This window comes from Rhipicephalus microplus, chromosome X (assembly GCF_043290135.1).
Source record: "Rhipicephalus microplus isolate Deutch F79 chromosome X, USDA_Rmic, whole genome shotgun sequence".
NCBI classification, from domain to species: domain Eukaryota; kingdom Metazoa; phylum Arthropoda; class Arachnida; order Ixodida; family Ixodidae; genus Rhipicephalus; species Rhipicephalus microplus.
In genome coordinates, this window is record NC_134710.1 from 280,766,044 (window position 1) to 280,780,317 (window position 14,274).

The 14,274-nt window shown below is 42.1% G+C and overlaps 1 protein-coding gene across 2 annotated transcripts in view; it reads right to left on the minus strand.

Moving 5' to 3' along the window:
• The window catches only part of LOC119167908 (uncharacterized), an 82,126-nt gene that overhangs the window by 35,163 nt on the left and 32,689 nt on the right, over nucleotides 1–14,274 (minus strand). The window contains exon 2 of one of the 2 annotated variants that reach the window (XM_075879239.1): nucleotides 1,420–1,564. The exons of the other annotated variant lie outside the window; for it this stretch is intronic. Within the exon in view, the coding sequence (XP_075735354.1) occupies nucleotides 1,420–1,549 (130 nt within the window). The 5' untranslated portion in view covers nucleotides 1,550–1,564. The remainder of the gene's footprint in view (nucleotides 1–1,419; nucleotides 1,565–14,274) is intronic. 2 annotated transcript variants of the gene reach the window in all.

Here is a 14,274-nt window from a genome sequence, read left to right on the forward strand (position 1 = left end):
CGGCAAAAACCATACGCAAGCGTCACACCGGGGCAACATATAAGGAGGTGACAGTGTTGACTCACCGCTTATATATATATAATGACAATAAATGTGTACATAAAGCTGCGCTAGCTTTATTGAGGTGTTGCGAAAATATCGCTAAGACCACCTCAGTTATGATACTTGCATAAAAGTAATATAGCGGCGAATTCGTTCCGATGAAACGGACGTCTCTGTTCTAACCTGAGTACCTATATTACATCGGGGCTTGAGCTATCCCTTACGCATCTGTGCATACGGCGTGCCTTGTAAGCCCACAATGGGCACATTTCCCGATTTTCCTGAATACTCTAATCTGTCTCGTAATACTTAGCTCAATGCAAAAAATATACATCCGCCTTAGGCTGCTATTTGCTTACTGCTTCGCCTGAAATTGATTCCCACACTGCATAGGATCCTCCGTAAATTTAAGCATGGGGCACCGGCGGTCATAATGTGCATGCTTTCATTGCATACTGTCCTTTTATGTCGTCTCTTGGCGTCATGCAGGCAAAATCATGTATGGAATAGACATGACAGCATAAGCACGTACAGTGTAGTATACAGAAGGGCTGGAAAGGTAAGGGAGGAAAGGTGATATGAGGATGACTGCAAGCAAATGCACAAAAGCAGAGTGTGTGTCAAAGCAATGTACGGCGTCACGCAGGCAAAATCATGTATACGAGGTGTCAACAACATTTTTATGTGGAGTGCCTATTTTCTATGAAGCTGACAAAGTTGGTGCCACATGGTAAATAAACGGGGCCGCACGGTAAAAAGCCAAGGCAAGAAGTTAAGGAGAGTAACCTAAGGTTGGTAAGAACACCATATGGCCACATATACAGCAAAGCATGAGAGTGGAAAATGGAAGTGAAGGTGTGGATGAGAAAAAAAAAGGAAACAAGGGTGAATCGTTTCATAGTCTAATGCGGAACATCATAGGAAGTATTTCGGAAAATAAAGTACGGCTTAGTAGAGATGTTATTGCGAGGAAGAAGGAAATGACAGTGAAAAGGGTAGAGTGTAGCTTATCGGCGAGTATACCAAAGGGTGGAAACTGAGCGTTAGAAGGACAAATGTGAGGTTGGGGAAGATGGTAAGGAGGAGGAACACAGCATAGGCATGTATAATACAGCACTGCAAGCGAGTGTGAATGCGATGTGTTGGGATAATGAGAAGAAAGAAACGCAATATAAAAAAACGCCCTTAATACATGACAGACCTGTGCAACACCGCTGATGGACTAGATGAATGTTAAGGACACTGCATTGGTTAAGCACTAAATTGCGATACTAAGAACACAGTAATAATTGCGAAAGTGGTTAAGAACTTTTTTACATGAACACGCATTCACCCGCCATAAGTTTCAGCGCAGTGGACCTTTTTTTTCAAACTTACGTGACTTGCTGAAAGGCTGGCCGAACAGCATTGATGAAAGCACGCTGGGTTCACGTACATCAGCTGCGCCATGCACGTGAACGGCTGTTGTGACAGAAAGTAAAATCTTGAAGCCTTTCGAGGTCGTCATGTTTGAGTGGGTAGACTGCAAAAATCGTGAATTCTTCCAATGCAGGTTATCGTCATTATGTCACACGTGAATCACTATCCTTGTTTTCCGCCTGATTCTCCGTTTTTCCCATTCGCAAGTTTTGGTGGTTTTCTTCGAGAGCAATCGTATACCAACTTGCTTAACAAACAGGTCCAATGTTCCATCACAATGCCCACAGGCTCGAACTATTCATTACAGTTGTTTCTCCCTTCGTCAGGTACTCAAAGGGGACCATCGCTACAGAGTTTCTGTGCTCAAATATTGTAGAAAGTCTCTGTATTATCATTCCGCTTTTGTACATGAATTCAATGTCGCTAGCGTAGTTTTCTAAGCAAAACCTGGAAGTTGTTTAGTGACATCTTTCGCAAATATTGCCACACATGCTCCCTTCTTTCTGTGTTTTATATTGCTGGCCCATTGCACATGTAGATTTTGTTTTGCGCAAATCTAGCCAGAATGTCTGGGCGCCTTCTAGAAAATCTTGGCAAATGACGTTAGACATAAGCACGCAAACACGTACAGGTGAGTTGATTTTAGAAGCAACGTGGCCACAAGTGATATTTCTCGAATGATCGAGGACACATTTATATATGCCGACGCTCGTTACCACAATAAATAATTACCAACAGCGAACCCCTTTCTCGCTGCCATCTTTGTATAGAGTGGCGGCGATCTGCTTTCCATTTCGCGGCCACAATTTTGTCAAAATAGGATTTTCATCTAAGACGAACGCGCTGCCACCGACGTCGCGCCACAATGATGTGACGATATACACAACCTGTTCTCGTACTTCAATGTTAATGACGTTATCTTACCTTTTTTCGAGATGACAAGCTTAGAGAGCTGTTTCCTTTCGGAAAACTGGGGACCAATAACAGTAGCAGGTCCTTGCGATAAGCATGTTCTCATTTCATTTTTTTTATTATTTTCAATGTCAAGTTTAATTTCTTCCCTACTCCACCACGTGATTAGAGGGGGGATTATGGTGAGACTGGCTTGCCCCCACCCCAAATGAAAAACCCTATATAACTGCAAAATAGCTGTGGGAAAAACACCAATGACGTCAGCTTCATCTGCTCGAAAAGTTTTTTTACAAATTCATCAACGTGTCTCAATTTTCTCCATTTATTATATTTTTCACTATTGCTTTTCTACTGTAACAAGACTAAGACCGACTCGGAAAAGTAGACGTACATATATGTACAGCCTGTTAAGCGAGCAGCGCCAGTCATATATATGAGCTCGCGCCTGTCTGTCTTCTTTGCCCTCTATGCCACTGACAAGTAGGATAACTTCTCGTGGCGAAGCCACTGTTTCGGGGCTTTTAAGGTTGTTATCTGACGAAATCTTGTAGGGCTTGATTCGCGAAACGTGGACACGATCACTGGACTGCACAGGAGATGATGTTGGGTCGATGAGGCAGATCTCATGGTAACAGGTGTTACTTAGCACAACACATTGTAAGTTCCCATGTAACGAGACAAATGTTTTTCTGATATACTAACCCGATGAGGCCAACAGAGTAAAACGAAGGTACCGAGAACTTAATGTACGCCTTGATGTTCCGTATCGTAGTGAGGCTGTTGGTTGATCTGCGACGCCATCAGCCGAGCGGTGACGAGCTGACGTGCATGAGCGGCTCGCGCAATCACGCCGCGGGCATACTTGCTGGTGGTCGAGGTATGAATGGATATTCCTGTGCCCAGTCGTAAAGTCAGCCCTCTTCCATACAAAGATAGAATGGCGAAATACTCGCTGTGTCATGACGAGATGAATTATATGCGAAAATTGCATAGGGTAAGGCAAGGTCCCAGTCTCGGTGGTCGGGCCACACGTGCATAACGAATATATTTCTGAGTGTACGGTTAAAGCGTTCTGTGAGGCCGTTTGTTTGAAATTTGTAAGCGGTGGTCAGTGTGTATTTCGCGGAACAAGATATCAGCTATGACTCCTGATAGAAATGTACAGACACAGTGTGTGAAGGGTTGTCTCAGGGTACGGTTAACCAATATAGCTTCCCGTCACAAGAAGTAAGCAACGTCGGTTGCACAGCTTGTCGGTAGAGCTCGAGTAATACCGTTGCGTGTAGCGTAATTTACAATCACGTCTATTCATTTTTTCCAATGTTAATGTAGGAAAAGGAAGGAGCAGGTCTATCCCAACACGGTAAAATGGTTCTGCAGGTATGTCAATTAGTTGAAGATGGCTAGCGGGTAGCAGCGACGGTGTTTTTTCGACGTTGGCATACCTCACACGTGGCAACGTATTGTCGTACACTCTCTGTCAGGTGCCGGATAACGAACGGCATAAAGGTGGCGCGCTCCTGCGTACCGACTAAAGTTCTGTCTATAGTGAGTCCAGCAGTAAAAAATACCCGTGACAGCCGCGCGGTGCAGATGTAACGCCGGTAAGAGCAGGTGCAAAAACAAGAAAACAGAAAAAAAGGGGAGAGCCACCGTCTTTGTCGTGCCAGCTTGCAGGAGCCGGCATGAACTTACGCAGATTGGTTCAGCGATAACAAATGAGAGCCGCAAAAATAAAAAAGAAACGCCCCCCACCCTCCGCCTCACCAGCTCGGCGCCCGGCGCCGGCATCACGTTCACCGTCGCCTGCATGCCGAATCATTCGTGCGTCGCCGTTTCGTCCCGCTGTCTTGTGATGATCGTTTTTTTACGAAATGATCTAGGACGGAAACATTTCCCAGTGCCTTATAGCACACTTTATTGAAGATATCATAAATCTCTTTGCATTTGGCTAAACTAGGTCGCAGTGTTTCTCTTTTGATTTCGATAAAAGAATACAAACAACTTTCCGTTCATCAGTTGTTGAGGTACAACATTGTGTCATGCTCTAAATAAAAGAGTACTAGTGCTTGCGCAACAACTTACCGAAACACTGACCTATGTATGTTGATGCTCGTGTTCTACGAAAGACGTTTAACTGGTGATTTCAGGAAAGCATGGCAAAAAACAAACAAACCGAAGGCAGCAAGACAGAGAAAGATCAAAATTGAAAATCGATTTGTTGATGTATGCTTAGCGGTTGCATAATTTGATGATAAACATCAAGTGCAGAAGTCAGGTGCAGAAGTCAGCAGGAGAGCTATGTCACGGACATTTGCTCACTTTTTTGAATATTAAGTACAGACCTCATATTTCAGCATGGATTTGTAACAGTGAACCAAAACCAAAACAACCAGTGTACTAATAGGAGATAAAGTATTAGCTTCGGAAATCTCTATTTCCTAAAATGTAACTGCATGCAGTAACAATAAATATTTCAGGGTTGTTTTGCACTATTTTTTGAAACCCACTGCAGGCGGACGTTTTCAAAAGAGTTGTGCAGAAGAATTTTTTATTTGAAGGGAAACTGACCTGTCCACCGAAACCAACCTGTATCACGTGCAATTATGTACGTGATAGTTGACCTTGGTGTGCATTTCGCCGTTCACTTGAACAACGGTGTGACGCTGGATAAAGTTAAAGGTAGCCAATCCCCATAAATGAGATCAGTTAAAAACTGAAACTGAGCGAAAACCGCTCTATTTTGCAAAATAATGCGCATCAATTCTAAATGCATAAATAAGTAATCGTCGATATGCTAAAAAGGCACTGCTGCCCCAGCGTGCAGCTCACGGCAGTTCGCAAGTACGAAATGCAAGTGTTAGTGTAGGCATGCTAAAATACATATGCAACGATTCGTGCGTAAGCGCATTTTCTGTTCACACAGCTGAGAATAGGCTGATGTCACTGACACGCGTGAACCTCCCGACACAAATCAGAGAAATTGCTCACAGCACACGCACGTGCAAGACATGCACGTATGTTTCGACAGCCGAACACAGCCTCGTCCGCGAATTAAGCACTAAAACGGCGCACAAACACACGTTAATCATTCTTGCTTATCGGCGCTCTACGAGCCGAAGTCGGAGCAGAAAGTGCTCACTTTTGTTGGCTAGAGTTCATGAAGCCCTACAAACTATTCGCTGATCACCTGCATGCATATGGCACAAAAACAGTTCAAACTTCCACCGACGGTTTGCAAAAAGCCACATAGTAGATATATATCCCCCAAAAAACTCACAGCTTTGCCGATAAGGCGAAGAAATGAACGCGATAGCAGCGAATTGAAAAGGTCACGCGCAGGATTGAAAGCAGATGGAAACATGCCTCCAGTTCTCAACGCACAATTGACGCACGAAACCCACTCACAGGTACGGATGCACGCGAATAAGCGTCTCTTTGTTATTTTGCTGTGTCTAAAGAGCGCGCGCATTTCACAAAAGTAAACCGCAATGATTTCAGTGACCATTGTGCACCAGGTAACTACATCAGAATTGTTCCAGGTAGAGCCTGAGGCCAGCGAAGGCATACAACCTTCCCCTCCTCGCCGCCGCGAGATAAGGGCGAATGAAGGAGCGTCGCTCACTCACACGCCCTTATCTTACCGGGTAAAGCACGCGTAGGAGATTAGAGTGGGCGCCACCGCGCGATGTGGCATTGTTGTTTTGTTGTTCTGATGCAATGTCTTCTCTCGGGCACTTGACAGAATAGTGTCTACAGACATTTGGCTGCTGTCGATACGTGCAAGAATGGATGCTAACAACTGTCTCTGGATGTCATACATGAACAGTCGCACAGGGTGTGGTGTAGCGTCTCTTCGCAGTGGCAGGCATCGCAGAGAGCGTTGCGGCCATTTCTAGCACAAAATAATAAGATTTCGTAAATGCAACTCCTAGCCATAAGCGATGAAGAAGGGTCGCTTCTGTTCGGTCGAGCCCAGTGGCCATGCGGAGAGCCATCACAGAGGACAAGTGGTGTTGACGATTCGTCTCGTTGCTTGGTGGGAACCATAGTGAAAACGTGATTATTGCAATCGCAATAAAAGACTCGCCTTCATGCGGTGGCGCTGTGGTGCAATGGGTAAGACATCTTCTTCACGTGTATGCGGTCCCGAGTTCGATTCCAGAGCTGTGTGTGCTCTGCATGTTAATCTCGCAGATGCAGATGATTGTGATACTAATGGTTTTCTAATTTGCCTGTAGTCATAATACCCACCACATTATCGGCGAGAAACCGCTCTTAAAAGTTTAAAATAAGGCTTTCTTTTCCACCACCGCAACAGGGCCGGCCGGCCTAAAGCCAGCCGGCCCTGTTGCCTGCGGTTAGGAAATGTATGGCCTGCAGTTATGTATGGCCTGCAGTTGTATGGCCTGCAGTTAGGAAATGTCATTCCTAACTGCAGGCCATATCTTGCCAAGAAAAATGTCACCTTAAATCTCGGCTGATCCTTGTCCCGGCTGTTCTGAAGGCCACTTCACATCAGGCCAGTTTCTCTGGGACACAGTTACGGAGCCGCATGAAAGCGGCGATAATTTGACATGATTTTCTGCTTGCAGGCCTGTAGTCTAGCCAGGGTTTGTCCAAGAGTGTACCAAGTGCACAAGACCTGACTAGAAGAAACGGCGCCGTACGCGCTTGATAGTGAGGTACATGCCAAAGTGTCCAGTGGTGGGGTGTCGAAAATTTCCGTTAGGACACATTGCCACAAATGTTTAGACACATCAATCGGAAGGTCAGGCCCGCTATTTTATGGTGGTACGGGAGTACATTCATGCCGAGGGAAAGAAAATAAACTTCATCAGTGCGGTGATTTATTTATGACGCTGAGAGCACGCCCAGCGACGTGTATATAAAGGTGCTGTAAACGAGAAAAATGAATGAGGCTTCGCCGTCAGTTGTCTCTGGCAGAAGTTATGGTCGAAAATAGAACAATGAGGGAAGATGTGTATCCTTCTGTTAACCGTGGTGTGCGAGAGTGCCAACTTCACATACTGTTAAACAGTTTCAAAGGACGAACAACTAAAAATAGGGCCTGACATGAGTTTCTCGTGAAGTTGCACTTGCTTTACCTTCTGTACAATCACTTTATCAGAAAATCATCAACGTGCAAGTCCTTCGCTAAGTCCCAGATATTCCGTAATAAGCATAATGAAAGCGCTAGCTGAATTCTTTTGCAACTCTTGTACACCTAAATATTGATCCTTCCGACATGCTGAAGCAGAAAGAAACTACCTTCACAATATAATAGCAAACAATCAATCACAACGGCTTCGTATCCTATGCAATATAGATTCTGTTATCAGAAGTTCTGTATTACACAAACTAGAATGATCTGGTCGAGGGGCAAAAGCTCGCAAGGGCACTATTAGAGGAAGGAAGGCGAAACAGGCACAAACACACAAATATTTTATTTAGGGCAGAACCACAAATATGCGCATAATATCATTGAGAATTAGCAAACAATAATCCTAAAGAAAGTATCGGGGACGTCATTACTAGTAATTGTATAATAGAGTGGAAGAAAGAAGTGGACGAAAACAAGCGGGGCCACCAGCAGCGTCTGAACATGCGCCAAAATTTATTTTCGTCCACTTTTCTTTCTTCACATTTACATTAAAATGACTTCAAAAGCATCCCCTATTCTTTACCTGGCATCATTGTCTGGAAGTCTTTATTTGTAATATTAGAGCGAAAGCTGTAAAACGAGGTGTGACGTCGTATTTGTCGGCCGCCGCCGCCATTGTCCGTAACAACTCTGGCGAAATAAAATAAAACCTAGTACCAAGGACAAATTGGGGTTCGAATCTAGGTTGGCTACGTGCCAGCCCAGTATTCCACCACTGAGGTATGCCGTTTTTTTTCTTGTATGGTATTTAGTACAAATGTGGCTCATGTATATACATAGCGTACAACATACATAGGGTCAAGTCGACAAATGTACAATGAACGTTACAAAGTAACTCACACACAATACAATGTCTAAAAGGGTGTTTGAGTAGCACACTTCATGAATTCAGTATATCGTTCCGGCTGAAATTGCAGTTCGTCATAAAAGCCCCATAGCCACATAGTCATTTGCCCACAGTGGCATCGCGAGGACACAAATGGTTCCACATACCTATAAGACGTTCATGTTTTCTATGAACTATGCATGCCCATTAACAACAGCATGTCAACTGGCATGCTATTGCATTTGGGTGGTACGAGATAACAGATGCTATGAGAATTTAAATATAGACGTTTTTGAAGCCCTTTGCAGGAAGTCCAAGAAAACAATGGCGTCCTTACAACTAATAAAGCAATGTTCTATTCTTCCCGGAACTTCGCTGAGGCAACAGGTAATACGAATATCCCTTTGGTGTTTAACCAGGTTTTTACAGGTATTGTTTCTGTATACACTTTGTGCAGTAATAATAATAATAATAATAATAATAATAATAATAATAATAATAATAATAATAAAAGTTTATTTTCCATCTTCGTGAAATACAGATGGGGGGATTGTAGAAAAAAAAGCCGTCTCCGGACAACTTGACCAGCCCACAACGCTGTGTATTTGGCCGTGTGGGAATATTAGTACAAATATTTGACATATAAATATAAATGCATATATACTCCTGCACTTTTACATAAGTACACAAAACAAACCACACAAACACGCATATATACATACAGGGGCATGCTAGTGTTTTAACATATTTCAACAAACATTTTCCTTTTGAAAGGCAACAAAATCTAAAAGTTTGAGTATTGCGCATGAATCTATGCAGAAACCACATGCATCCTTTTAAGATCTTTTAAAGAGGCCGTATTAAGATCAAACTGCGTCAATTTATAGCTGTTTATTAGTGCGGGTATTTTTACTGGAGCTTCTGTTTTCCGTAGTTTGAACGTGGTGTTGGTACTGACCTCTCTCCTAAGAGTCTGGTACCATAAATTGGAGTTTTTCTTTGAATTTAGGCAAGACTACGTAAGTTGTTTATGTTCCGATATTGATCTCTGTATATGTGGCTCAAACGATATTGGTACAGATATATGCAGGGATCACGCCCGAGTTTTGAAGAAAGTTATTGTCGACGCTGTGTAAGAAACGTTGTATGCATTCCGGATATACTTTTTTTTTTGTAACAGAAAAATACATTCTAGATTATGGAGTGTTGCGTTACCCCATACCATTTGACAATAGTTTAAATGGGATTGAAAAAGTGAATTAGATTGTAAGAGTTTAACATATGTGGGAAGAATGTAGTATAAGCGACCTACTACCATTGTGATTTTGCTTGCTTTATTTAGGACGTAATTTCCATGATGATCCCATGACGTGTTGGGAGGAATGATAACAGCCAAACATTTGAAATTTTCGGTAATTTCAATACTTCGGGAATGTAACATGTTGTCTTGATGTGGAGCTTTGCGCTTGTTCTTTGGCCTGAATATGTTTGCTGTTGTCTTCCCCACATTTATTTTCATTTTATTTAAAGCAGACCACTCCTCTAGATTTTTCATAACATTTTTACATTGTTTTGTTAGACCATCAATATCATTTCCAGTGAAAAATATGCTCGTGTCATTCCCGTAAACAATGAACTTTGCCTCAGGGCTAATATTGATCATATAGTTAAGATAGATAATAAAAAGTAGAGGCCCAAAGAAACTTCCTTGTAGCACTCCGCAATGAACAGATCTTAGCTTAAAAGTAAATGTCTTGGTTATTGGTGAAATCGGCAATTTCGTTACACGTATTGCACGTCATGACCAAAAAGTTCAATATATAGTGAGTGGTAAAGTGGGGCCGGAAAGAGCACATCCAGGACAGCAGAATGTAGGTCTTTTCTTGAGCTAGAGAATGAATACTCAATGGAAAATCTGTCAGAAAACGCACTGATTCGTGTACTTCACCCATGAACCATTGCAGTTAAAGAGGTGATGAAAAAGTAGTAGGTACCACTAAAATTGGTGAGACAACTTCAAAATTCCCTTGCAAGAATGTTCTAAGCAACAGATGAGCATGGTCACGAAAATAGGAAAAGCATTACACGACTTGTCTACTAGAGACATGTACCAACCCCAAGACTACCTGCTAAGACAGGTATAAAAACATTGTATCAATTCATTGCTTCACGGGTTGACAACAATATAAAGGTAGCAAATATACGGTGAATTTCTGTATGTAGACCCTTGAACAACAAACTATTTGCAGTACGTAGAGTATTTTGTTGTCAGAAATAAATTTCTTGTTTTATTTCTGCCAAAAAAAGAAAGGTTATGAATAATAAACGTCAGAGCAAAGCGTTTTAGGGTGGGTATACTATCGTTATAATAATGTGCACATGATCGAAACACATCTAATGAAGGCCTAGGTACTTTGGCGGAACACAAGACCAACCTATTTCCTGAACTGTTGTTTTTTTATATGTCCGTGGGCCGAACTACAATATATTTGTGCCCCTAAATTTTTTCCTAATTCTCCTATTGTTGACACCACAATTTTTATACTAGAATAATCTGTGCAAAAGGATGCTAGGTAATCCGCATACGCTAATACCTTTACCTCTTTCCATAAGCACTAAAACCATGGACGTTGTTAGATGAAAGTACAATTAAGCATAGTTTATCCAAGTAAAGAGCAAAAAGCATTGGCGACAAGGAACAGCCTCGTTTCACAGACGAGTAAACAAACAGGGGTTTTGAAAGATAGCTAGTAACAAATAAACTGGTTGAACATTTATTGTAGTGTCATTTTAGGCCTTTAAATATAGTAGAGTATTTTTGGCATGTTCGAAAAGAGAAAACAAAATAGTGTCCAACCTGATCAAAGGCTTACGCTACGTCTAGTTATAGTATTTCTAGTTGCCCATGTTACTGTGAACAATGTTCCAATACTGTGCGAGCAATGTTTACAATATTCTGCATTGAGCGACCTTTCAGACCACAAGTCTGATTGGCACCATTATGTAGTGACATTGCAAATTGAAGTATGTTTGAAAGTGTCTCTGCAAAAAGTTTGTAGTTCACGTGGCACAATGAAATTGGTCTGTAGTCATCAACGTGACGAAGGTTTTCTCCATCTGAGAACTTTGAGAGTACAACAGTGTTGCTTATAATAAAACAGCGAGTAAGCATCTCCACATTCAAAAGCAGTACCGAGCACTATAATGATTTCAAAGTTCTGTAAAACTCGTCAGATATTTTATCAAGCCCTGGTGGTTTCGACAGTGGTACCTGTTCAACAACAAGTGCTATTTCGTCTATGGTGAGTGGCTCACTAACAGATTCACATTCTTTGTCAAGTGCCTGGCCGCGGTGGTCTAGTGGCTAAGGTACTCAGCTGCTGACCCACAGGTTGCGGATTCGAACCCCGGCTGCGGTGGCTGCATTTCAGATAGAACCGGACATGTTGTAGGCCCGTGTGCTCAGATTAGAGTGCACGTTAAAGAACCCAAGGTGGTAGAAATTTCCGGAGCCCTCCACTACGGCGTCTCTCATTTATATGGTGGCTTTGGGATGTTAAACCCCACATAATAATCAATTGTTTGTCAAGTTAGAAGAGTTGCTAATGACCAAAACTTCGTACTGAACAAATCTTAGGAATAAGTTTCAAATTTTGGCATAAGTAAACTTCAATTATTGAGTAATATTTCTGCCAAGTAAAGTCCGGTATAAACTTGATTTTAGAGTTAGAATATTCATCGAGTAATGCTTGACGTGAGGGCTCCGCTGAGATAGAGAGATAAGCTCCTCTGAATGCGAAATACGAGTAATGCGGGATCCAACACGGACACCTCTTTAACGTAAAGCGTCATGCCTCTGGGGTGCATTTTTGGCGTTTTGAAATTCCGGCTGTATAGCGACCAGGGGCTTCGCGCTCAAATTCATATAGCCATGCCAGTGCTTGGGACATATTCGCAATCTTGACCTATGTATGTTCGATGCTGGGAAAAGAATCGTATTTTATGAGTAATAAAGCGTTTTGGAACAGCAAAGGATTGATCGATATGTTGGGTTTAACGTCCCAAACCCACCATATGATTATGAGAGACGCCATATTGGAGGGCTCCGGAAATTTCGACTGCCCCTGGTTTTGACTGCAAAGCAAAAACCAGGCGTCACATAATGCAAATAGCGTAACGCGTGGTTCATCCAATGCACCAACCCATTACAGAAGCTTGTTTTTGATTATCTAATAACTGTGGCGCCTTCCTTCTCTCCTTCGCTTTGCTATCATAGACAATGGCACGTACCCACTTTGGGGGATTGGCCAAGAATGCAACGTAGAGACTGGTAAATGTTATTTTAGGTAAGCTATGAAATTTAATACCAAAAATAAATAAATGAAAGGCAAATATACGAAGAATATTCAATTTAACTACAAGTAATATGCTTTTGAGTGGGTATTCCAGACTGCCATAATGACCTGACGGGAATAATTTTGAAAACTTAAGTTTTATTCTAACGAAAGGACTAATAATTTTAAGTACATGGTTAAAATGGTAATTGTTTAGTATTCATACTCAAATTACACACTGCATCAAAGGCATCCCTGTGGCAGAATCGCAAGCCTAAGGCACCGAAGCCTAAAATATTTTCCTCCAATAATATCAAGCCTAACTTTGTAAAAGGAGTAATTAGAAATTGAGCTCTGATACGAGAATATTTTGCACATGTGAAAAAGTAATGTGCGATGTGTTCCAGTTCTCCGCAGAATTGGCAGAAGGGTGATGTTGTCTGACCAGCCCTGTACCTATATAAGCTTATTGAGATAACACGACATCGAAATCTGGTGATCATCACTTCTGATTGTCGAGAATGGCTTCACTGCAATTTTCATGAATATTTTAGATGATTATATTTCGTCCACGTGGTTATTTCTTCAATCCTATTTGTATGGTTAGCTGATCTTCTAACCCTGATTGCGGTGAACTGTTGTACCACCGGGAGAACCTGAATTATCGGGAGATGTAGGGAGGATCGGGCTAAGGCGTCGGCCACTTCATTTATGGTAACCCACAGTCACCTGGTACCCATACTAACTTTAGGTACTTCAGCTGAGACGGAACTTAAAATCGTAAAGTCGTCATGCCCCGAGAGGTATAAGAAGTTGTAAGAGCTGTGCATACCGAGAGCAAATCAGTAATTATTATTGCTCTGTTCTTATTCCACGAAAGTTTTCGCAGTGCCACGGTGATAACACTAGCTCCGCCTCAAAAACAGGAGTGAAATCGAATAGCCTCACAACAAATCACCAGCCAAGTGATCATGAGACTATTTCTACACCTGCACTTTTCTCATTCACCGAAGCATCTGTGGCTACTAGGTTACATGTCTGCGTATGCTGTAAGAAATCTGCTAGCCTGTTCTCTAAAAATTTCCGGGATTGAAATTTAGATTGTGGAGGAAAGATCTCATCGTATCTTATATTAGGATATGGTTTAAATTGTCAGATGCAACTACGTCACAAATGTTGACATTTATACTTTTCAGTTTCTTTCAGGCAAAATTCCTCATCGTCGTCAGCCAGTGCATGAATAACTTGAACAAATCTACTGCTAGTGTTTAGTGGATACAATACTTTATAAAAAAAACGACAAAAGTCACCTTAGCGAATGCTGCTCTACTACCCAAAAGTTATTAATAATAACGCCACAGTTAGTATCCAGCAAGTGTGCTTGCAGTGTTTGCCCAACGAGTGTTTAGAAAAGGCTCTTTAGGCCACTTTTCTCGCTTACGTTCTGACTGAGCTGTGCCTTCTCCGCAAGCCTCCCTTTTTTTCTAACAAATAAAACGAAGTCCTAAATTCACAACAATCCTTCCGGTATGTATATGAAATCACAAGCTGCATAGACACAACGTTACAAGGCTCGA